The sequence below is a fragment of the Eumetopias jubatus genome, unplaced genomic scaffold (genome assembly GCF_037043125.1).
Source record: "Eumetopias jubatus isolate StellerSeaLion01/CBP00866 unplaced genomic scaffold, mEumJub1_p1.0 scaffold_14, whole genome shotgun sequence".
Classification (NCBI taxonomy): Eukaryota; Metazoa; Chordata; class Mammalia; order Carnivora; family Otariidae; genus Eumetopias; species Eumetopias jubatus.
In genome coordinates, this window is record NW_028274820.1 from 86,138,779 (window position 1) to 86,162,523 (window position 23,745).

A 23,745-nucleotide genomic window follows, 5' to 3' on the forward strand; every position below is an offset into this window, starting at 1 on the left:
CTTATTCAAAGAAAGCAGAGTCAGCAGTTTCTGAATCTCAGAAACACTGACCAGATAATATAAAACTAGCTTAGAAACACCAAATTCTTCAGAGACAAGGAGAGACCAGGACCTTTAAAGTATAGGAACACAAAATTCAGGTGTCACATTCCATTGTGTCTGACTTCACTGAACAGAGTTAAGGCAAATCTAAGGCATAGCCTATTTTTACATTCAGAGGACACACAGCAAAGTTGTATACTACTATGTATTTTTAGCATAAGTTCTAGTTTGATAAATAATTGCCAGACCGCACAAAGTGAACTAGGCCAAGTATACTGATTTCCAAACTCCTAGAAAAAAGGATCTGGCTTCACTACTACTTCTGGTTAAGCTTGAATGTAAGATAACGTGAAGGATCTGGAAATACCTTATCTTCAAAGGTTTATTTGTGTACTTTCCTGCCAGTGTATTTAACTTTTGCTCGATTTTGAGAAATTAGTCAAAGTGTAAGTTAGGAACACCAACAGAAAAAGAAAAGAGACATACAAATGGAAATATATGAAATGAAATGATAGTCTTGATGAGCCACCAATAGTCTTCTTGATATATCACGGTTTATAGGTTATAAAACTCAGCTAAATCTCAAAGGAAATGCCACACTAATTACTCAAAGATAGAATCTGGTACCTAACTATTCTGACCCAAGAGCCTACAGAATGACAAGACAGAAGCAAAGTAAGGTGTTCTCAAGTATATAAATGATTCAATACAGGTATACTCAAAATATATGTCATTTGATCATCAATGACAGCATTCAAGACCTGCCTTTCTTAACTGCCAGGAGAAATGGGCAGCAATCCAGACAATCAGACTAAAGAACACACTCAAAGGTCTACTTCCTCTCTTTCCTCCACCCATAAAACAAATCTGACTTAAAAGTATTTTGCTTTTGTTTTTGTTTCTAATCTCTAAGGATACAAATGAATAAAGGAGCAAGAAACAGTTTTTTCCCCCCTTTATTCATTATGAAGATGGTGGCTGTAGCTAATTGAATGAATTAGTTGGTAAAATTAACAGATGTTAATATGTCAAATGCTGTTGCCAAGATCAGTGATTTCTGTTATCAAACATGTATCATGTTCTACATTTTAATGTACTTTGAATATGTGAACATGAATGTAATGTGCAATAAAAACCCCAAATCTCCAAGATCTACATCATGGGATGATTTCATTATAAAAGCCTTAGTTTAAATTAGCGGTCTGACCAAGTACTAATTCACAGCTATGGTACCACATATAAAGGCCATACAAAAGTGACTGTTAATGAAAAAAAGTAAATTGTTTCTTTCCTTTGGAGTGAAACAAAAAGGGTTATATAGTTTCAGGCTGTGTTCCCAAGGAGACTTAACTAATTTATACACAGATTTACATAGATTAGCAAAAGGGTACTAAACATTCAGTAGTCTGTAAGATCATAAAACAATATAATCAACTATATTACACCCAATGATCTCTTACGAACACAATTCTAACTGAATCAACTTCCTATAGGTAACCACAATGGAAAGGTTTACCCCATTTTTTTAATTTTTAAATTAATCAACATTTCTGAAACTAAGCATCATAAAGTCAACTGATTGAAAAGCAATATCCAGGTAACAGAGTTATAATGGCACCATTTGGACAAAACAACTACATTTATTTTCACTAAGCTGAGTAGTAACCCAACTGCTTCTGAGGTAACACGAACCAGGCACACTCTGTATCTACTTTTCTATTTATGTTACCTCAACTAAGATTTTAGACTCCAAGAAACCTTGAAAAGTGTACATGATAAAAACATGATACATGGAAAAAGAAACATTTTGCTTAATGTTAAACAGAAAACTCATAACTTACAATATTAATAACAATTTCACACATAGGGAATATCTTTTTTATACATAATACCTCCCTAAAAATGTCTAAAAGTTAGAGACCAAGAAGTTGAAGAGATAAGATTCCATTCCCAATTAAGCAACATTCTATATCCCTAAATATGGTCCCTCCAAGTGGTACCTGTTGTGGGCCCAGAAGCAGACCCACCAGCCATGACTGTCTTCCAGAGGATGACTAAGTTCAGCCAAGCCTCTCCCCTTCACATGGGTTTCCTACTCCTCCCTGACTTCTCTGCAGGGCCAGGTCAAAAGATCAGCAGCACCTGTATACACCTCCAATCTTATGCCCTGGATGCCTAAAAAGTGGGGGAAGGCAGAAGGATCCTTCACCCGCATACAGCTTCCCTGTGGGGCTTTCCACCACCTGGCTCTTGAGGTTGGCTTCTGCCAGGCATAGCAGCCAGCACAAGCACCAGCCTGCAAACAACCAGACACCCTCTGCAAGCATCTGGTGAGGTACAGAGAAGAAACTACAATAGTACCTACACATAAAAATAGTTCTTCTAAATCACGATACCCCCGGGGCGCCTGGGTGGCTCAGTCGTTAAGCATCTGCCTTCGGCTCAGGTCATGATCCCAGGGTCCTGGGATCGAGCCCCACATCGGGGTCCCTGCTCGGCGGGGAGCCTGCTTCTCCCTCTCCCTCTCCCCCTGCTTGTGTTCCCTCTCTCGCTGTGTCTCTCTCTGTCAAATAAATAAATAAAATCTTTAAAAAAATTAAAAAAAAAAATCACGATACCCCCACCCCACCTGAGAATTACTAATGTAACAACAGTCTCTCAAAAGTACACACTGACTTTTCTGTGTTTTCAAAAGGTTCCTATATTGCACTTTAATTACATTTTGGCAATCTGAAAATAACACACTCTTAATAAACATGCTCAGAGCGCCATCCTTGTGTCTGATGACTGAACCCAAAGTCTCCCCACCAAATAGTCGGTGACTGCAATCTGAAACAGGCATAAACGAGGAAGTTGTCTTTTTTCTTGTTAGCCAAGTTAAAAGTTCCAGCTGCCAGTAGTATGTTAATTGTTAAAGCAACAGGCAGGCAAACACCTACATATAAATTCAAAATGCTTGTCATTTATAAGAATGTGACAATAGCAACTACTACAAAGCAATGTCTTTTTTTTCTTATGGCAATGTCTATCAATCTATCAAATAAATTACATCATGTAACGCCAAAAAGTAGAAAAGAAAAAAAATCCTATTTTGTTAAAAATTAACTTTAAAAAAATTCCAGGGAAACATATTAAGGAAACTATTAAGGAAACATATGATCTGTTTCCGGTTCTGCCTGAGTTGCCATTGGTTCCTGAATTTAGTCCATATGAAAATTAAGATACTATTCAGACCTCGAGTTCTACATCAATATTTATAAACTGCTATAAATGTAATTGGAGGTGCTAAGTAAAACTAACAAAAAAAATTCTTATCAATATCAAAAAGAAAGGGAACCATCAACAAATGGTGTTTATCTTCTCAGAAAACGGTAATAGTCTTACTAACAAATGCAAAAATAAGTTTTTTGTGACCATAACTCCTGAAAGTATCATGTCAAAGGGCCATAAAACAAAAAATATTTTACAATGAAAATCTCGTTCACTAATTTTGAATGGAGGAGAGAGAAAAACAGTTACAAAACTAGCTTTGACTGAGATTAGAAATCAGTGCTTTAGGGTGCCTGGGTGGCTCAGCTGGTTAAGCAACTCCAGGTCATGATCCTGGAGTCCTGGGATCGAGTCCCACATCGGGCTCCCTGCTCAGCAGGGAGTCTGCTTCTCCCTCTGACCCTCCTCCCTCTCCAGCTCTCCGTCTCTCATTCTCTCTCTCGCAAATAAATCTTAAAAAAAAAAATTAGTGCTTTAGAATGTTATTTAATGGGATTCCCTTAAAATACAAAACAAACAAAAGGTCAATGTCACAATTTAATTGTGTGTGAAATACAATCATCAGTCAAAATTAAATTCAGGCCACCTGTTAAAAGGTTAAGCTTATACCTACCCCATGATTCAGCTATTCCATCCCTATATATTTACCTAAGAGAAAAGAAAATATCCATCCAAGCAGCTTCATTTGTAATAGCTCCAAATGAGAAATAACCCAAACGCCCATAAAGAAGTAAATGCATAAACAAACTGTGGTATAGCTACACAATGACATATTACTCAGCAGTAAAAAGAACAGGGTGAATCTCAAAATATGATGAAAGAATTCACATAAAAAGTACATACTGTATAATAACATTTATATAAAATTCTAGAAAATGCAAAATAATCTAGGGCGCCTGGGTGGCTCAGTTGGTTAAGCGACTGCCTTCAGCTCAGGTCATGATCCTGGAGTCCCGGAATCGAGTCCCACATCGGGCTCCCTGCTCAGCAGGGAGTCTGCTTCTCCCTCTGACCCTCTTCCCTCTGGTGCTCTCATTCTCTCTCTCTCAAATAAATAAAATCTTTAAAAAAAAGAACAAAGAAAATGCAAAATAATCTATAGTGACAGAAATCAGATCAATGGTTATGTTGACAGACTTCATGGGTGATATTTATGCAAAACTTACCTAATTTATCACTTTAAATATAGTTATGTCAATTATACCTCAGTAAAAAACAAAAGGAAAAAAAAATTCCAGATACCAAAACTAATTCTATAGCTCTTGCCAGTCAGATTTAATCACGAATGTAATATATTTAACCTACCAACTCACAGTAGGCACTTTGAGAAGTACAAAAGTGTCCTTAATTTAAGGATCACCATTATCACACACACACACACACACACACACACACACACACACACACGCAGTTTAAAACAGAGAGCTCAGAACTCATTTGTCATCACTATGACAGGTTGATTGCTTCACTGCTGAAATCACACCAACTAAAACACAACAGAACAAAATGAGAGCACAGAGTATGGGGCCCCACGATTTTTAAATATTTTAATTCAAATGGTTACTTTCTTTGATCTAGAACAAAGAAATATTTTAATTCAAATGGTTACCTTCTTTGATCTAGTAAAAAACAGAAATAATCCAAAAAGACAAGAAAAGCCTTATGTGCAAGATGTTAATTTCAATCTTATCACAGAAAAATGGCCAAGAATTAAATCAATGGCATGGGCATAGAATGACATATTACATGACCTCTTCATTATGTTTCATACTTTTCATCAGGAAAATAAGCTGTAAGTAGTCAGCAAAAACAGGGCACATACAGTATGATCAACATATAGTATGAAAATAATATATGGGGTGTAGGAGACTGATAAGAAAAAACACTATAATGTTAATATTTGAGGACAGTGGTTCTTAAACTGTAGTCCCTGGACAAACCTTTCAGTATCATCCAGGAACCTGTTAAAAAAAAAAATTTTTTTTTTTTTTTTAAAGCTCTCTAGACCCACTGAATCAGACAATTCCGGAGCTGGTACCCCAGCAACCTGTTTTAACAAACCCTCCAGGTAATTAAGATCACACTAAAGTTTGAGAACCACTGTTTAAAGGATAGGATTATGGGTGACTCTTTTCTTTCCTTTTTGTAACCTATACTTTCCTCAATTATCTTACTATTTGCATAATCCAATTAAGTTTTTTCATTAAAGTATTTTACTAAAATATAAACTATGGGTCTATAGTCAAGAAGCTATTATACCATAAGCACTTTTACCAGTCTGAACTGCATGCCTAAAAATGCAACGATTCTCGGAATCATCAAATCTATTAATAGTGAACAAGATAGGGGCACCTGGGTGGCTCAATCGGTTAAGCATCTGCCTTCTGCTCAGGTCATGATCCTAGGGCCCTGGGAATGGCCTCCTGTCCGGCCTCCTGTCCGGCTCCCTGCTCAGCGGGGAGCCTGCTTCTCCCACTCCCCCTGCTTGTGCTCTGGTTCTCTCTCAAATAAATAAAATCTTAAAAAAAAAAAGTCAACAAGATACTATTACATAGTTGTGTGTGTATACACGCACATAAATCCATGTGTACACACACATATAAAACAGGTCAAGGTACTAGGGAAATTGCACAACACTAGGAAACCAACAAATCCAGGTTTTTTCTAATACATGCACACAATGTTAAGTGACTTTTAAGGGTCACATTTGCAAAATATTTTTTCCCCTAAAAGATGAATTTTTAGGCTTGTGTGTAATTTACTAGAACTGCACTGCAGGACTGATATTCTGAAGCTGTGAATGCTTACTCATGTAGGTTCCTGCTTAACAAAAATAAGTACCAGTGCGTTATATTTGTCACCAAAATCTATGCAGAGAAGACAAATTCAGAACACTGGGAGCTGCCAGCTTTAACTTTTAGCTTGAAGATCCACCTTCCACCTCATCATCTCACAAAAACAGAGGTCACAGGCATTTTTAAAAGCAAAACACCGGTTCTCTAACTGACACTGGAGCTAGTTAAAAGATTACAGAATTATCTACACTTTGCACAAATTAAAGAGTAACAAAGACTACTGATTTAGGGATAGAATAACTACTGATTAACAACAAAATACCAAAGTTGATATGAAAGAAACAGCTAAGCGTTTTAATGTTTTTGTTTCCATTTTTTAACATCTATCTTTAAAATACTAGGAATACATATCCCCATATATCCCATGGCATAAAATTCACTTTTTAACCTTTCTACTCCTTGAAAAGTCAACTCTGAAAGTAAATACAAGTTATTCAAAAAGCTGCTACATAGAGTGTTGACCTATGTCAGCTTCTACTTTGATTTCTTGTTTTGTTTTAACTGGTTACATAAGCATCATGACCACCCACACTGAAATTTTTCACTACTAAACCCCCAGCACCTAGCACCAAGCCTGGCATAAAGACGGTGCTCAAATGTTTTAGGGGGATGAACTTATTATTGAAACCATCTGAAACCCTAAAGCAGACACCCAGGATTCTCTAAGACTTCACTAATGCCGTTAATGAATTTAGTAAAAGTCACTGCCCCTTTCTAGCACTCTTCAAGCTTTTGCAGGGAAAATTTACATTTCTACCACCCTTTTGAATCCCTGCGTGAGTCATATAAGTACATTTAAAGTGGTGGCATATCCTATTTTAAGTTACTGCAACTCCCTCTGAAAACTTATTATAAAGTTCCAAAATCTCACCAATAACAAATACAGCGTATGCCAAGTTCCCATTATTACCAGGTTCACGTTTCTGATTTAACCTTGAACATTTATTTCTTGTACTCTAAAAGGTCAGGTTTTCCTCTTTTTATCCCTTGAAAATACACTTGATCCTGTAACACTACTCACAAGGCCTCCCCAGCCCCTACTTCTTTTGTATATAAACACACTCTGGTCACACACTCCATCAGCTGTTTGTTAGCTCCGCCCCTCCTCCTTTTCCGGGTAGTAACAGAGCAGCCAATGAGCTGGGAGGAGCTGTGCCTGAGGCCTTTTGCCTGCATACGCTTTTCCAAAACAAGCAGCTCCAGCCTTCAGCAGGGGCCACTCGTTCACAGATAAAAGGATCACCAGGCTGTGCAACAGGGTGAGACGAGTAACCCCCACCAACAAGGAAACCCGTGTAATCTGAGCTGTTTGTTCCTCCACCAGGGAGAATTTAAACCGATATTCCTTTAGGGCAAATCACGCTTTAAGGTCACCAGAGTCCCAGTTCTCAGACAATCTAAATAATCAAGAGATGGAAACCTCAATGCTTGCCAGGCTGGGAACAGCACAGTATAACCAATCTACCTGACTTTGCAAACAAATGGCCACACTATTCACGACCATTGCACAGGATTTGGGCTGACTGTAAGTTTTTTGACTGGGACACATTCCTACAGGGCCCAAAAGTCAGTACATCAGTCTCTAGGCTCCTGGAGAGGTTTGCACAACCCTCAGGAAAGGATCAGAACAGAAACAATGAATGAGTCAGAGTTTCAGAACATAATCGCCCAGCAGATTATTAAGTGCATCGGTGCAAAACACTCACTCCCTGCATAACTTGAGAGTCAGCTCTCCTCCTACCAACCCGTCACAAAAGAAATATCACCGACTCCAAACAACAACCAGAGACAGTGTCTCCGAAAGAATCTCGCGAGCTGGTGGAAAGCAGTGGCCAATTAGTTACACATCCCCTTCTCTCCCTACCCCCACACCGCTACTTTCCTACTATATAGGTTCCCTGCCAAGCTGTAAATCGTGGTGGCATAATTACACTCAGGAGACAACCAAAAATGGGCTGAAACAGGAGATTGCAATGAAACCAGCTATCGGCCTCCAAACCAAAGAAATCATCAAGGGGCACTGAGGGGCAAAAAGCAAGTACATTCCTTCAGATCTTCTCTACTTCCTCTCCACCATCTTTCATTTTCAACCCCCAGCCCTTTCACACAATTGTACTAATTTTAATAGTGGGTTGGAAAATTCTTCCTTCCATTTTTTGCTAAATATACCTTGCTCAAAAATTAGTGGCTCCATTTGGGCCTACTAATACGAATTCAACAGAGAAAAGAGGCCACAAAATCTCTCATCCCCACAACACACATGCAAACACAAAAGGAAATACAAAAATTTTAACTTCCAAGTACATGAGACCAGAAAATAACAAATATGAAACAAAGATAACCTCTGGCTTTTAAGTCCTGAGACTGTTGTCCTCCTATCTCAGAGATCTATGATTTTAAAGCGCCTCTGCTTTCTTTTGTCAGAAAGGAGGAAGGTGGGGAAAGAACAGAAGGCCAATGCATCTTTGCCTTTCTTCATCTTCTACTAAAAATAAGCTATGAAATAAGCCACTTAGGGGAAGAAAAAAGAGAAAGACACCCTGCTGTTCTTTGTCTGTTTTCCTCTCCCTCTCCACCCCCCACACCCCGACTCCTAAATGCGGTAATCATTCTAGATGCCACAACTACTAAATGAACAAAAGGCACTGTATAGAAAAGGCATCAGGTCAAGTTAGGCCTCACCCTTTATCCTCAATCTTCTAAAAAATATGTATGTATATAATTCGAGACTCTGACATTGATCAAAAACAGCTGGAATTCTCTCTCCACCTCCGTCCCAATTAAACATTAGGCAGAAAATTGCATTAGGTTGACAGTAACTCTCAATTCAGGGTAAAAATAACTCAGATTCTGCCACCATGTCATTTCCTAGTTTCTAAACAAAAATAAAACCCGAAACTGCTTTGTGTAAAATGTACACAGCCATAGCTACAAGTTTTCCTGCAACCTTATGAAAATCCAACATTACTGGTATCACTCACACATTTACAAAACTCAATCACAGTCACAAACAGCTCATAGTCAATTTCGCTTGTGCCTAGACATATATTTGGAACATGTATTTCATTATTTGCTCCTCTCTGTAATCCCCCCTTCCACCTCCCAAAAATTGTAAACTTCAAACCCTAAAACTTAGAAGTCTATCTACTGTTCCTAATTTCTAGCTAAGTTTTCCTGAGGAGAAAAGGACCTTATTCCTGAAAAGATTATGAAAAAAAAAAAAAAATCTCTTACCCGGGCAACTTCCGACCCATCCCCCACTTCCAAACCAAATACAAACACTACTTTTTTTAAAACTTCGGAGAATTCCATAACTGAGTATTTAATAATAATCATCAATCTCTAAAAAGGAGAAAAACCGCCCAATCAAAAAGAGTAACAAATAAATGGAAGAAAGAAGGAATTCACCTGAAGAATCTAGCCAAACAACTTGAGTTATATAAACAAAACCCTGCAACAGGGGGAAATGGTGGGGGGATGGGGGTGAGGGAGAAAGAGAAGCAGGAGACAGGACTTTTTAACTGCGTTTCACACACCACCACTCCCCATCCCCATTTCCCCTTCTCCCCAGGGATTAGTTGTTCAGAACACTGGGCTCATTTCCTCTCCCCCCCCAACCCTCTAAATTACCCCTCAAAAATTTTCTAGATTTGTCACAGGAACCTTCGCGAATTTCTCTAGCTGGTCATGAAATAATCAGTCTGGACTCCAACCAAAACCACTGCCTGAAGGCCCCTTATCAGTTACAGCTTTCCCAAGGCTACCTCCAGAGTACATAAAGTTGGGGGGGTGGAAATAAAGGGTGTCACTTGGTAAAATCAGGGCAGTTATTCCCCCAAGAACCTTACCCTCATAGAGGGAGTTTGCTTAAGTGGCTAGTATAGGGGCTATTTTGTCAAGGAGAGATCCTCTGTCTCTCCCTCCCCCAGCTGTCATATCCACAATATGGAGGGTGGCTTGCTGGAGGGCCTGGGGGTCCTCACCACATCCAACTATGGGTGGGACAGGCTTTGTCACTGAAAAGAAAAACGGTGGGGTTCTTCTAGGGACCAGAAAGCTTAACGAGGGTCTCCGATTTAAAACACTCAGAGCTCTTTATTACAACAGGGGGCACTGAGCAGACTACTCTTCCTAATATAGAAAGGAATTAGGGATAAAGGAGGTCACTTGAGTTACCCCAGTTCAAGAAGCATAGTGAATGTAGGGAATGGAGGCATCTCAAGAAAGGAAGAAAGGCTTCACTCTCGGGAATTTCTATCACGAGTCCCTAAATCCAGGGCGAGCAAACAGGAGAGACCCTGAGGTGGGCACGGCGGTCAAGAGAGGTGGATGGTCCTGCAAAAAAAAAAAAAAAGAAAAAAAGAAAGGCCGTCTTGGGAATCCAAAACGTCGTGGAGGAAAGTCACGGGCAATGGGGGTGCAGAAGAGCGAGGAACAACGCACATTTCGAGGTGCTGCAGATAAAGGGGGGAGCTGAAAAGGCTCTTGGCTCCTGGGAGGTGCCAAGGAGCCGCCGTAGGCACTGGGGGGAGGGAGTAGAGGAAGGGAGCCTCGGACAGTGGCCTGGAGTACCCCAGGGCCCCTGCTTGGGTTTCAGGGGCGCCCTGGGCATCCCCACACCGCCCCCACTCGACAGCCCGAATCCCCCCTCCACGAAGGATACAGCTTGACCACGTCCGTGTCCATCCGCCTCTTGCCCGGACTGGGGGATGACATGGTGTCGCCGCTGCCTCCCCGTCGCCTGCGCCGCCGCCTCTCTCCTTTCCTCGGCCCGTCTATCACGGGCCCCGGGCCCCGGCTCTGAGGAGCCCGCGGCCGCGCCGGCTTCTCGGTGGAGGTGGCAACACCCCCGCGGTCCTGTCCGGTCCCGTCAGCCGCCGCCGCCGCCGCCGCCCCCCGCACGGGGGAACACCGGGCACTGTCCGGCCGAGTGGGGGTGGGGACCCCGCGGCGCCCGGCTCGGGCTGCCCCTCTCCGGCTGTGGGTTCCTCCGCGGCCTGGCCCCGGCGCTACTCTGCGCCGCGCGTCGCTCCCTCCTGCCTGCTCTAGCTCGCTCGACTGCTCGCCCGCTCACCCTCTCGCCGGCTCCCTAGCCGCCTCCACGACAAGCGGACGACTCCTGCTCAGTCGGCCTCTCTACCCCAGCCTCGCTCTGGGCGCCGTGACGTCACCTCTGTGACGTCATCGGAGGGGGCGGGCCCAGCTGGCGAAAGGGGTGGGGCGCCGCCGCCGCGGCGTGGACTTTCCCGGGTGGTTCTGGGAGATGTAGTTCCTTTTTCTCTTGCCCTCCCAGCCCTGTGCCCCCTCCCCCAACTCCCCCACACACTTAATCGCTTAACTGCCAGTGTCGTTATCATCATCATAAACGATAATAGTAAATAATGGCAATATTATGACATTTGTATCTTTTAGGGTGATGAACCTCCTTCTCATATACACTGTTAAAAATGCTGTTCATTTGATTTGAGGTGGCAATTACTAGGATAGGCACCAAATCTAATTCCCACACCAGCAGGTTCCCTGCATCCTGCCCCGTCCTTGGATGGAGAGAATCTGTTTCCAGCGATTGTAGACTACAGCAAGGCTTCCCCAGAGCTTGCAAACCAGGGTTCATTACCCTTGATGTAGAGCGGGCCACTCTTTCAAGGATTAGACTTGAGGCAGCAAGTTGGAAAGACCAGAAATAATTTGGTACTAGCATCCTTATCCCACAGAGTATGAGGTAATTTAAAAAAGTGAATGACTGATAGAAGCAGAAACACCCAAAATATGCTGTCGTTCAAAGGACAAAGATTGTTCTGCCCTCCACACTCCTGTACCAATGCTATATACTCCATCATTAATTCCATAAATAATTATTGAGCGCCCACTGTGTGCAAATCACTCTGCTGGACATGAGGCTATGGTGAACTAAGAAAGACTTTAAATTTACACAGCCCTCCCAATGTGGTCTGTGGGTATAGAGTGTCAGCATCACCTGAGAACTTGTTAGAAATGCAGGTTAGAGCTTCACCACAGCCCTATTGCATCAGAATTTGCAGTTTAACAAGGTCCCCAGGTGGTTCTTATGTGAAGTTTGAGGATCACTGCTCTACAAAGCACCCCATAAGAAGTGGTATAGGACCCAGGAGTCAACCAGGCAAAGGGGGCAGGAAAGAGTGATCTAGGCATCTCCTGATGTTTATATCACATTTTTGCTGCCAAAATTTTTATCTATTCCCTCTTTCCCATGAATACACTTGTACTTTGTCAGACCGTGTGCTGTGAGATGGGCCCCCTTATATAACCTCCCGTAGACACACACACACACACACATACACACACACATCTGGGGCAGCAGCAATCAACTAAAATTGAGCATTCTTTACTCCTATCGTTCCATCCCTCCAAAGGACTAGTTAATTGTGTGTGATTAATATACATAAAATAAAATTTGCCATTTCAACCACTTTAAGTGCACAATTCACTGTATTAAATACATTCACAATGTTGTACAACCATCACTACCCTCCATTTCCAGAACTTTTTCATCATCCCAAGCAGAAACTCCATACCCGTTAGACAATAATTCCTCATTCATCCTCCACTCCCGCCCCCCAAGTCCCTGATAACCTTTACTCCACTTTCTGAGAAAGACAGACTATTTTAACTGCTTCTAAAAGGGGTACATTGGTCTTTCCTATTGCACATAGCAATTCTGTCAGAAGGAGGACTTGAGGAGATTTCTAACCCCTTTTATGTGACTACTTTGTTAAAGAGAGATAAGGATGGAGCAGAAAATCCTTCCTGACTGTCTCCTCTAGGCTCTCCAGGCTCCTATTGTTACTACTTCCTCTCCCAGCACGGCTCCTCACTCTCCTTCACCTGAGTAACCCACATTCACGCGCTAAGACAGTGATTCTCAACCTTTGGTGTACTTCAGAATCATCTGGGGAGCTTGTTAAGCTCACAAATGTCCAGGCCCTGCCGCTGGGGATTTTGATTCAGAAGGTCTGGGGTGAGGCTTGGACATCCATGTTTTTTAACAAGTTCCCCAGATGATTCTGATGCAGGCCATAGTTTGAGAACCATTGTTTGAAGATTCCAATAGACATCAGCACTTTCCAAACATCTGCCTGACCCCTCCAGGTGAGTCCTGTGCTTCCATAATATCCTATGCAAATAAGGATGTTTCTTCCCAACCTGAGAGCAAGGAGGCCGGCTCAGAGGACCCAAAGATGTTTTTTCCAGAACAGAAAGAACAAGTCAAGGATGGGACTCTTGAGAAAAAAAGGGCATGGGGTGGATCTAGAAATTATCCCTGGTGGGCTTTAATTTTTACAGATGCCATGCTGCTGTGATCTAAGCACTAAGGAAAAATTTCAGAGAGGTGTCTAGAGAAACTTGTTCCAAACAACAAGAAGGTGGGGCTGCTCTACCTAGAAATGCAATGGAGATTTAGCCCTCTGAGAAGTCACTGAAAAGCAATCACCTAGAGAAGAGTTATTGTCTAGTAAGTATCTTAGCTCTGGGTTACTCAGGACAAACCTGCCTTTCCCTAGCCCTTAATTATGCCTCAGCTAATTGCAGATATCCTCCCAGAGCCTCAGTGTTCTCATCTGTAAAATGGGGCCCACAATGCCCTACCCACTTGAGTGGGTTGATGGAATAAATGGAAAGGATGAATGTGAAAGCCCCTTGTAAATTATAAATTGCTTTTCATAAAGGTAACATGAAGTGTTGATTACAAGATGAAATAAATATATTATTGGTTGTGGTATTATTATATTATTAATCTCAAACCCCCGTTTGCCCCACTCCTTATGCACTATCATTGAAGGAGAACGGCCTTCCGGTAGGGTTTTTATGTTTGTTTGTTTTTTTAAGATGTCATAGTGTCAATTCTTTCTCTTTGTGTGTTCACACTTTTATGACACGCCTTTTCTCTCTGGGCGCTTTGCCATTTGCTCCTTCGTAAATCCATTTCCTCTATTCTGACTTTGTCCCCTTTCCTCCATTGCAACCCCTCCCCTCAACTCTCTAGAGCCTCAGGAGACTCCTGAATCTGTCCTTGACCAGGTGGGTTCAAAAGGTGGCCCCAAAGTGGTGCCAAATGACAGCGTTTGTTTGACTCAGTTTTTTGGCTTACAAAACCTGGAGTTCCTCTTGAACAATGTAAGCATGTGCTCACCTTTTCCTTTACTTTTTTCTTTTTTTTCTTTTTCTTTTTTTTTTTTGCATTCACCTTTTTTATGCAATGTTTTAGCCATTCAGAATGTCAATAATTTACTCTAAGACAACACTGGGACCTGGGAGTGTCTGTTTATATGTATGCACACACATGGCAATGTGCTGGAATGAACCATGTTTTTCCTTATCAGGTACAAGCAGGGTACCGTGAAGGAACAGCTGTCCACCCTGCCTGAGTCACCAGTGTTGCAATCTGGGAAATGTATTTGGGCCTGTTTATCTCTCCCCAGGGCAGGGCCAAGCTTGACCAATGGAGCCTCCTATCTCAGGAGCTGCTTCCCAAAGGCAAGCAAGCAAGTTTGGAGAGAATATAATGCTTTGAGCAATACACTAAGAGGGAACAAGAGGAAAGCCATCATTTGATGGAGTGAGTGGAGGACCCCAGCCCATACAGCCTAAAAACGGCTCTCTCTCTCTCACTGAAGGCACCTGTTAACACAAGAGCTCTAAAGCCAAAGTGAATTTATCACTGTGCCCAGCAAATGTGAAGATCCCTCAAATAAAGCCTCCTGATTCCACTTGACCATTTCTATTGGGAAATGGATTCATTTTGAGCGGGTACTCTCAGCATCTGAGATCACAGGTCCAGACCCCTCTAGACAGCAAAATAACAGCCGTTTCCTTGCTGCTTTGGAAATAAAACCTTAAAAATCACTTCAAGGGGCACCTGGCTGGCTCAGTCTCTTGATCTCAGGATTGTGAGTTCGAGCCCCACACTGGGTGTAGAGATAACTTAAAAAGAAAGAAAGAAAGAAATGTAATCATTTCAAGCCATCTCCGTGTAACCCTGTTACAATTTGTCCCCGCAGAAGCAGTCAGGGGGAGCTCAGGCACACGCAGGTCAGACAGCAGCAAGGACAGAAAGATTTCATCTCCTGCACAGGTTGTTTTTCTTGCTACCTGTGGCAACGGGCTCCTTGGACAAACAGCAATCCCCCAAAAGTGGCATGATTCAGAAAGAGCATAGAACTTAGGGACAGACAACCCCTTCCAGTCCCAGGCCTGCTGCCTATTATTGATATCATTTGGGAAGTAACCTAACCTCTGCGCTTCAGTGTACTCACCTGTAAAATGGGACGAGATTCTGGCACTCCCCTTGCCTAGAGCAAATGGAAGAGATGTTCCATCCTCTAAAGTGCGAGTCGTATATAAAATATTATCACGCCCCCCCATACACATGCACACACGCACGCATGCACACCCCAATGCCAAGGCTCGAGGGAGCAAGAATCAAACTATTGACAGCTCCATCCACGGAACTGCTCACCTGGGCCAGCCGCCCTGTGGGGAGCCTTTGTTCTGCCACCTGTAGCCTCCTGTGCTTCCTTTGCTGCTTCCGTATCTCCCTGATCTGGAAATGCTGGAGGCCCCAGACTCAGCCCTCTCAGTCTCTGTTCTTCTTTATCTGCTTTTAATCCCTGGGTGACCTCATCCAGTCTCAGACTAAATTGCCATGCACACTCTGACTCCCCAATGTACATTTCTGATTGGAGCCTTGCCCCTGAACTCCAGACACATACATACAGTTACCTCTCCGACATCTCCCGAAGTCCCAAAATAAACTTCTGACACCATCCCCACCTCTTCCTCATATAGTTTTCCCCAGTCAGTAAATGGCAGCTATTAAATTGAAATATAAGAAACTGCCATTTCTAGAGTTAAGAACAGTCAAATATTGGCCACTTCGGTTCGACCTAATACATCCTGCCAGTGGCTCAGGTCAGAGTTGGGGCTATCATTCTCGACCCCTCTCTTTCTCTAACACCCTACATCCAAACTATCAGGAAATTCTGTTGGCTCCACTATGAAGTATATCCAGAATCTCTTTCCCACCATCTCTACCAAGTCATCATCATTACTGTAATCGTTTCCCAGCTGACCTCCTCTCTTCAACCCCCAAATTCATTTATACAGAAGCAAGTGATCCTTTTAAACCATGAATCAAATCTTGTCTCCTCACAGTTCAGAGACTCCCATTTCACTCTGTGTCAAAGACAAAGCCATCACAGGCTTCCCAGGCCTGACAGGAGCTGCCCCTACCCTTTTCCTTCACTTCTGTCTAGCCACGATGGCTTTCTTGCTGTTCCTCAAATACATCAAGCATGCTCCTGCCCCAGGGCCTTTGCCCTTGCCACTCTTCTAATCTAAAACAGTCTCCACTTAGATACTAACACAGGGCTTACTCCCTCATCCCCTTTAGGTCTCTGCAGAAATGTCACCTTCTCTGTAGAGCCTTCCCCGAGCACCGTATTTCAAACTGCAGTCCCAACTCCATGCCAGCACCTCTTCTTCTCTGTTTAGCTTTTCTCCCTAGGACTTACCAATATCTCACATACGACCTACCGTATTTTACTTAGCTCGTGGTGTATCTTCTCTCCCCACCGGAACGTAAGCTCTGTGAAGACAAGGATTTTGTCTGTTGCACTTACTGCTCTATGGCCGATGCCTACAAGAGCATGCGGTACACAGTATGGAATGAATAAAAGGAAAAAAGGAAGGCTCTAGCTGAGAAGGCAACAAAACATAAACAGCTTAAAGCAGTCCCTTGGAAGCTCACAAAGTTAGCTCTCCTTTAAAAAAAATTTTTATTTATGTGAGAGAGAGAGAAGAACAGGTGGGGGGTGCAGAGGGAAAGGGAGAAGCAGACTCCCCTCTCAGCAGGGAGCCCAACGCAGGGCTCCATCCCACGACCCGGAGATCATGACCTAAGCCGAAGGCAGGCACTTGACGGACTGAGCCACCCAGGTGCCCCACAAAATTAGTTCTTCCTTATGGTCTCTGAAGAGGTGCAGGAAACCTTATAAATTGAGCACCTACTCTGTGCCAGGCACTGCACCAAGGTATGTTACTTAGAACCTAACAACCTGGCAGGACTGACGTTATCTGCCTATTTTACGGAAGAAGAACCTCAGGCTCAAGGAAGTTAAGTACTTTGCCTACAGTCACCTAGCCAGTAAATGACAGTATTGGGATTCAAATCCAGGTCCTCAACTTCAAAGCCCATGACATTTGCAATCGGCCCTGCCACCCTGTTAGTTAATTCAAATGAAAAATGTAATTTGTTGACACTGATGAACTCATTCCTTTGAAGGTCCAACCCAAATTCCACCTCCTTTGTGACCGTGAAGACTTCCAGGCCATTCTAAACCAAATTAATGTTACTCTGAAAAGAAAAAGTCTCCAGTATTCCCCATTTCTGCAGATGGTACTACCATTCGGCCAGTTGCTGACTGTCCTTGAAGTGTCCCTTGACTGTTCTATTCCTCATGCTTACACCCAGTCCATGAGGAAACTCCATGAGCGCTCACTTCCACATGTCTGCCAAACCCAACCCCTTCTCTCTGTGTACATCCCCTCACTGAAGGTACCACCTTCTCTGCAATAAATCCATTTATTGGCCACTCTTACCCCCCAGGACCCCCACCCTCACATCACAGTCTATCCTCTACCCAGGAGCCAGACAGGGGTTTTATTTTTTTATTTTTTTTTTTAAGATTTTATTTATTTATTTGAGAGAGAGAGAATGAGAGACAGAGAGCACGAGAGGAAAGAGGGTCAGAGGGAGAAGCAGACTCCCCGCTGAGCAGGGAGCCCGATGTGGGACTCGATCCTGGGACTCCAGGATCATGACCTGAGCCGAGGGCAGTCGCCCAACCAACTGAGCCACCCAGGCACCCCAGGCAGGGGTTTTAAAATATAATTCAGGGGGCGCTTGGGTGGCTCAGTGGTTAAGCGTCTGCCTTCGGCTCAGGTCATGATCCCGGGGTCCTGAGATCGAGCCCCGCATCCGGCTCCCTGCTCCGCGGGAGGCCCGCCTCTCCCTCTGACCCTCCTTGTGTTCCCTCTCTCGCTGTGTCTCTCTATTAAATAAATAAATAAAATCTTTATTTATTTTTTTTAAGATTTTATTTATTTATTTGAGAGAGAGAGAATGAGAGATAGAGAGCGTGAGAGGGAAGAGGGTCAGAGGGGGAAGCAGGCTCCCTGCCGAGCAGGGAGCCGATGCGGGACTCGATGCGGGACTCGATCCCGGGACTCCAGGATCATGACCTGAGCCGAAGGCAGTCGCTTAACCAACTGAGCCACCCAGGCGCCCCAATAAAATCTTTATTTAAAAAATATATATGTATAATTCAGCCCAGATCGCTCCCCACTCACTGAAGTTCTTCAGTAGGTCATCCTTAAACACAGAATAGAATCTTAATTCTGTAGCCTCTGTGATGCTGTATAGTCTAGGTTTAGGCTACATTCTCAACCTCATTTCCTACCTCCCCCATATCCCCTCAGCCATTCTAGTTGCTTGAAATCGTGGACACACCAAGCTCATTTCCACTTCAGGGCCTCTGACCTGCTATTCCCATTTCCTGGAATGCTCTTCCCCTACATCCTCAGGACCAACTCCCTCCTTTCTGCATGAGGTCTTTATTCAGATGTCCTGTCTTCAAAAGAAGCCCTTCCCTGACCACCCTGTGTTAAAAGGTACACCCCTTACTTTTATCTCCCTACCTTGCTTTAGCTTTTTGGTAATCTTTTTTTTTTTGCAGTTTGCAAAATGTTCAAAGATGCTGAAAATTTGAGGGAATAATACAATGATCACCCAAATACCCACCATCCAGATTTAACAACTGTTCACATTTTGCTATATTTGCTTCATCTGCCTACAGGCATGTGTGTGTGAAATGTGTCTACTTTTTTTTTTCTTGCTAAACCTTCTGAAAATAACCTTCAGACACTATGACACTTCAGCCCTATATACTTCAACATGCATACCCTACAAATAATGACATTTTCCCTGATAACCATATCATTATCACACATTAAGAAAATGAGCAGTGAGGGGTGCCTGGGTGGCTCAGTCAGTTAAGCGGCTGCCTTCGGCTCGGGTCATGATCTCGGGGTCCTGGGATCGAGCCCCACATTGGGCTCCTTGCTCGGCGGGGAGCCTGCTTCTCTCTCTGCCTGCCGCTCCCCCTGCTGTGCTCTCTCTCTCTCAAATAAATAAATAAAAATTAAAAAAAGAAAAGAAAATGAGCAGTGATTCCCTAATATCATCTAGTTTCCAGTCCATAATCAGATCTTTAAAAAATAAATCTCTTTTTTAATTGAAGTATAGTTGACATATAGTATTATATTAGTGTCAAGTATGCAACATGGGGGCACTGGGGCGGCTCAGTCATTAAGCGTCTGCCTCCGGCTCAGGTCATGATCCCAGGGTCCTGGGATCGAGCCCCACATCGGGCTCCCTGCTCAGTGGGGAGCCTGCTTCTCCCTCTCCCACTCCCCCTGCTTGTGTTCCCTGTCTTGCTGTCTCTCTCTCTCTGTCAAATAAATAAATAAAATCTTTTTTTAAAAAAGTATGCAACATAGTGATTCAACAATTACATACATTATGAAATGCTTACCATGACAAAGGTAATGACCATCTGATAATCAGATGTTCTTCACTGCCCCCTCTATGCCAGGTCTTCTTTTTGAGCTGGAATCCTTGAAGATTCATATAATATATTTTGATTTTATATCTCTTTAGCCAGAGGACAGTTGGGGAATTATGTTTTACATTTATAGCTCTTTCGGGCCTCAGCCCTTCCTCTATCCCCGCTCTCATTCCTACTCCCATCTCCATGCTATAGACACAACAGGCAGTTAATAAATGACTGATAATGATTAGCTGAAAAGTCCTACTCCTCCATACAAAAACTTGTATGTGCATGTTTATAAGCAGCATTATTCATAATACCAAGAAGTGGAAATAACCCAAACGTCCATCAGCTGATAAACGGATAAACAAAATGGGATCTGTCTACACAATGGAATATGGAATATTATTCGGCCATAAAGCGAAATTAAACCTGCTACATGCTCTGCCGTGGATGAGCCTGGAAGGTATTTTGCAAAGAGCAGCCAGTCACAAAGGACCCCATGTTGTATGATTCCTTTTACACCAAATGTCTACAATAGGCCTGTCTGTAGAGAAAGAAAATACACTGATGGTTGCCTAGGGCTGGGGGGGAATAGAAGAATGAGGGTGACCGCTAAGGGGTGCAAGCGTTTCTTTTGGGGGTGATGAAAATGTTCTAAAATTGATTGTGGTGATGATTGCACCACCCCGTGACTATACTAAAAACCATTAAATTATACACTTCAAGTGAATTGTATGGTAAGTGACTTAGCTCAGTCAAGGTATTATTTAGGGGTGCCTGGGGGGCTCGGTCAGTTAAGCGTCCGACTCTTGATTTCAGCTCAGGTCATGATCTCAGGGTCGTGGGATCGAGCCCCGCGTCAGGCTCTGCCCTTGGTGCGGAGTCCGCTTGGGATTCTCTCCCTCTTCCTCTGCCCCACCCCCTGCTCATGCTCCCCACCTCTCTCTCAAAATAAATAAATAAATAAAATCTAAAAATAAAGGTATTATTTAAAAAACAAAAACGAAACAAATCAGTCCTATTCTTCCATGTTGCTCCGGATCACCGCGGGAACAGATGGTGACCAAACATCCTCTTTCCTCCTCTCCCGTTTGCCCTCCTCCGGACTCTTCTTCCCTTTGAACATGGCAGAGGTGTGGAGGAATGGAGAAATGGAAGCTTCACCTGCTTTGGTGGAAGGGTCCTTTATCTTCTAGTCTGTTGACTGAGAAGAACTTCAACTTTTCTTTACACTAAAGGTGCTATAAGAGAGAGAGAGAGAGAGTCCCGTTTTGTCCCACCAGATGTGGGACTAGCCCCTTCCTCCAGCCTGTTTGGCTATTGCAGGTCCAGGGCAAACATGGCTGCCCATCTGAGACCATGTACTGGAGTCCGGGTCACCCTTGCCAGGTTCCACGTTACATAGCACTTCTGTTTTGTGGGTGTCATGTGGTTGGAGTGGCTATTCACTTCCAGTCCAGGTTCCCTACTGCACTGTGCACAGGAACGGTCTTGTTCATCTTTGTATTTTCTGTGCCTAAAACGGACGTTTGCATTTAAAAGGCAGAAGTGTGGAGTCAGGGTTTCCACACCCACTGCTCCAATCTGGCTCTCTGGGAAGGAATGGGAAGGCACTGGCCCTGAAGGAAATGGCCTCAAAATCTGGGGGTCTGAATTCCAATCCCAGCTGTCACAGGCACCTGGGGAATTCATCTGCTTACCCCTGAGAGACTGGGGGAAGGGGGCGGGCAGAGGGAACTGGCTAATACCAGGAAGGTTACACTCACGATAGTTTACATTGAACCAGGGACTTAAAAGAAAATTTTTGGTTGGGGCGCCTGGGTGGCTCAGTTGGTTAAGCGACTGCCTTCGGCTCAGGTCATGATCCTGGAGTCCCGGGATCGAGTCCCACATCGGGCTCCCTGCTCAGCAGGGAGTCTGCTTCTCCCTCTGACCCTCTTCCCTCTCGTGCTCTCTATCTCTCATTCTCTCTCTCTCAAATAAATAAATAAAATCTTAAAAAAAAAAGAAATTTTTGGTTAATTCTTAGTCCTCTCAATGCTGGCCAGGTATCTTCTGCTAATTTTGCTGCAGGAGAAGTGGAGCATTGGGGGAAAATGAGATGTATGAATTGGCTCAGTCGACCAAAGAAAAAGAAAGCTAACATGAGAAACTGGGACTCCTGGTCCCTTTTCCTCTATGAATTTGTCTTCTCTGACTTCCAATGTCTTATGAGGCAGTTAGGTTTCTCTCAGGGCATATTGGCTACCCTGGCCTTCCTCCAGTGGTCACAGGGCAAAGGGTCCCGGAAATGTGCCCTCAGCTGACCGGCCCGTGATGGCAGGCAGGGGAAGGAGAGAGGATTGTTACCAAACTATACCATGATTCAGGTGCCTGGGTGGCTCAGTCAAGCATCCAACTTTTGATTTTGGGTCATGATCTCAGGGTTGTCGGCTCTAGTCCCTTGTTGGCCCCCTGTCGGCCCTGTGGTGGGCCTACGCTCAGCAGGGAGTCTGCTCAAGATTCTCTGCTGTTCCTTCTCCCCCTCCATGCATGCTCTCCCTCTCTCTCTAAAATAAATAAATAAATCTGTAAGAAAAGCTATACCATGATAGGTGTGATTCAGTCACCTTCTACTTGGTTAAAAATGACCATTTTGCAGTTTGTACATATATCAAATCACTATGTTGTACATCTGAAATTGATATAATGTTATATACATCAATTATATCTCAAAAAAGTACACATCAATACATGCATGCATAAAATGATAAAAAGATTTGCATCAGATACATATTTTTAAAAAATTGAAAAGTTTAGGGGCACCTGGGTGGCGCAGTTGGTTGAGCATCCAACTCTTGGTTTTGGCTCAGGTCGTGATCTCATGGTGGTGAGAGCGAGCCCTGAGGTGGGCTCTGCACTCAGCGCAGAGTCTTCTTGAGATTCTCTCTCTCCCTCTCCTTCCTGCCCCTCCCACTTGTGCTCTCTCTCTCTTTCTCTCTGAAATAAATAAATCTTTTTAAAAAGTTGAAAAGTTAAAAAAATTTTAAAAAAATATTTTATTTATTTATTTATTTGAGAGAGAGAATGAAATAGAGCATGAGAGGGGGGAGGGTCAGAGGGAGAAGCAGACTCCCTGCTGAGCAGGGAGCCCGATGCCGGACTCGATCCCGGGACTCCAGGATCATGACCTGAGCCAAAGGCAGTCGCTCAACCAACTGAGCCATCCAGGCACCCTAAAAAAATTTTTTTTTGACTGAAAAGCTTTGTACTTGAAACGACACAGCAAGAAATTGAAAAGACAAGGTGCAGAATGCAGAAAGTATTTGCAAATACATATCTGATATGGTTCTACTACCCAGAATATGTAAAGAATTCTTACAATTCAATAATAAAGACAGAAATAACCCAATTTTAAAAACGGGCAGAGGATTTGAAGAGAAATTTCACCATGGCCAATAAGCCCATGAAAAGATGCTCAACATCATTTGTCATAAGGGAAATGCGCATCAAAGTCATGCTGAGGCACCTATCACTTCTTACCCACTAAGTTGGCTATAATCAAAAAGACAGACAATAAGGGTTGGTGAGGATATGTAGAAATTAGAATCCTCCTTCATAGCTAGCGGGAAAGTAAATGGTGCAGCCACTTTGGAAAACAGTCTGGCAGTTCCTCAAAATGTTAAACATAGAGTTAATATATGACACAGCAGTTCTATTCCTACATATGTATCCAGGAGAAATGAAAACATAAAACCTGTACATGCATGTTCATAGGAGCATTATTCTTAATAGCCAAAAAGTTGAAACAACCCAAATGTCCATTAACTGATGAATGGAAAAATTAATGTGCTATATCCATACAATGGAATATTAATCAGCCATAAAAAAGGAATGAAATTCTAACACATGCAACAACATGGATGAGCCCTGAACACAGGCTAAGTGAA

General features: G+C 43.2%; 1 protein-coding gene across 4 annotated transcripts in view; it reads right to left on the minus strand.

Annotated features, from left to right (window-relative positions):
- Positions 1-11,327, minus strand: part of UBE2H (ubiquitin conjugating enzyme E2 H) — a 107,566-nt gene extending 96,239 nt beyond the window's left edge. For 2 of the 4 annotated variants that reach the window (XM_028106461.2, XM_028106455.2), the window contains exon 1: positions 10,831-11,327. In XM_028106461.2, the coding sequence (XP_027962262.1) occupies positions 10,831-10,883 (53 nt within the window). In that variant the 5' untranslated portion in view covers positions 10,884-11,327. Of the gene's footprint in view, positions 1-10,343; positions 10,809-10,830 lie in introns of those variants that run through there. The other 2 variants (XM_028106458.2, XM_028106462.2) reach the window with 2 other exon arrangements.
- Between the last annotated feature and the right edge of the window lie 12,418 nt (positions 11,328-23,745).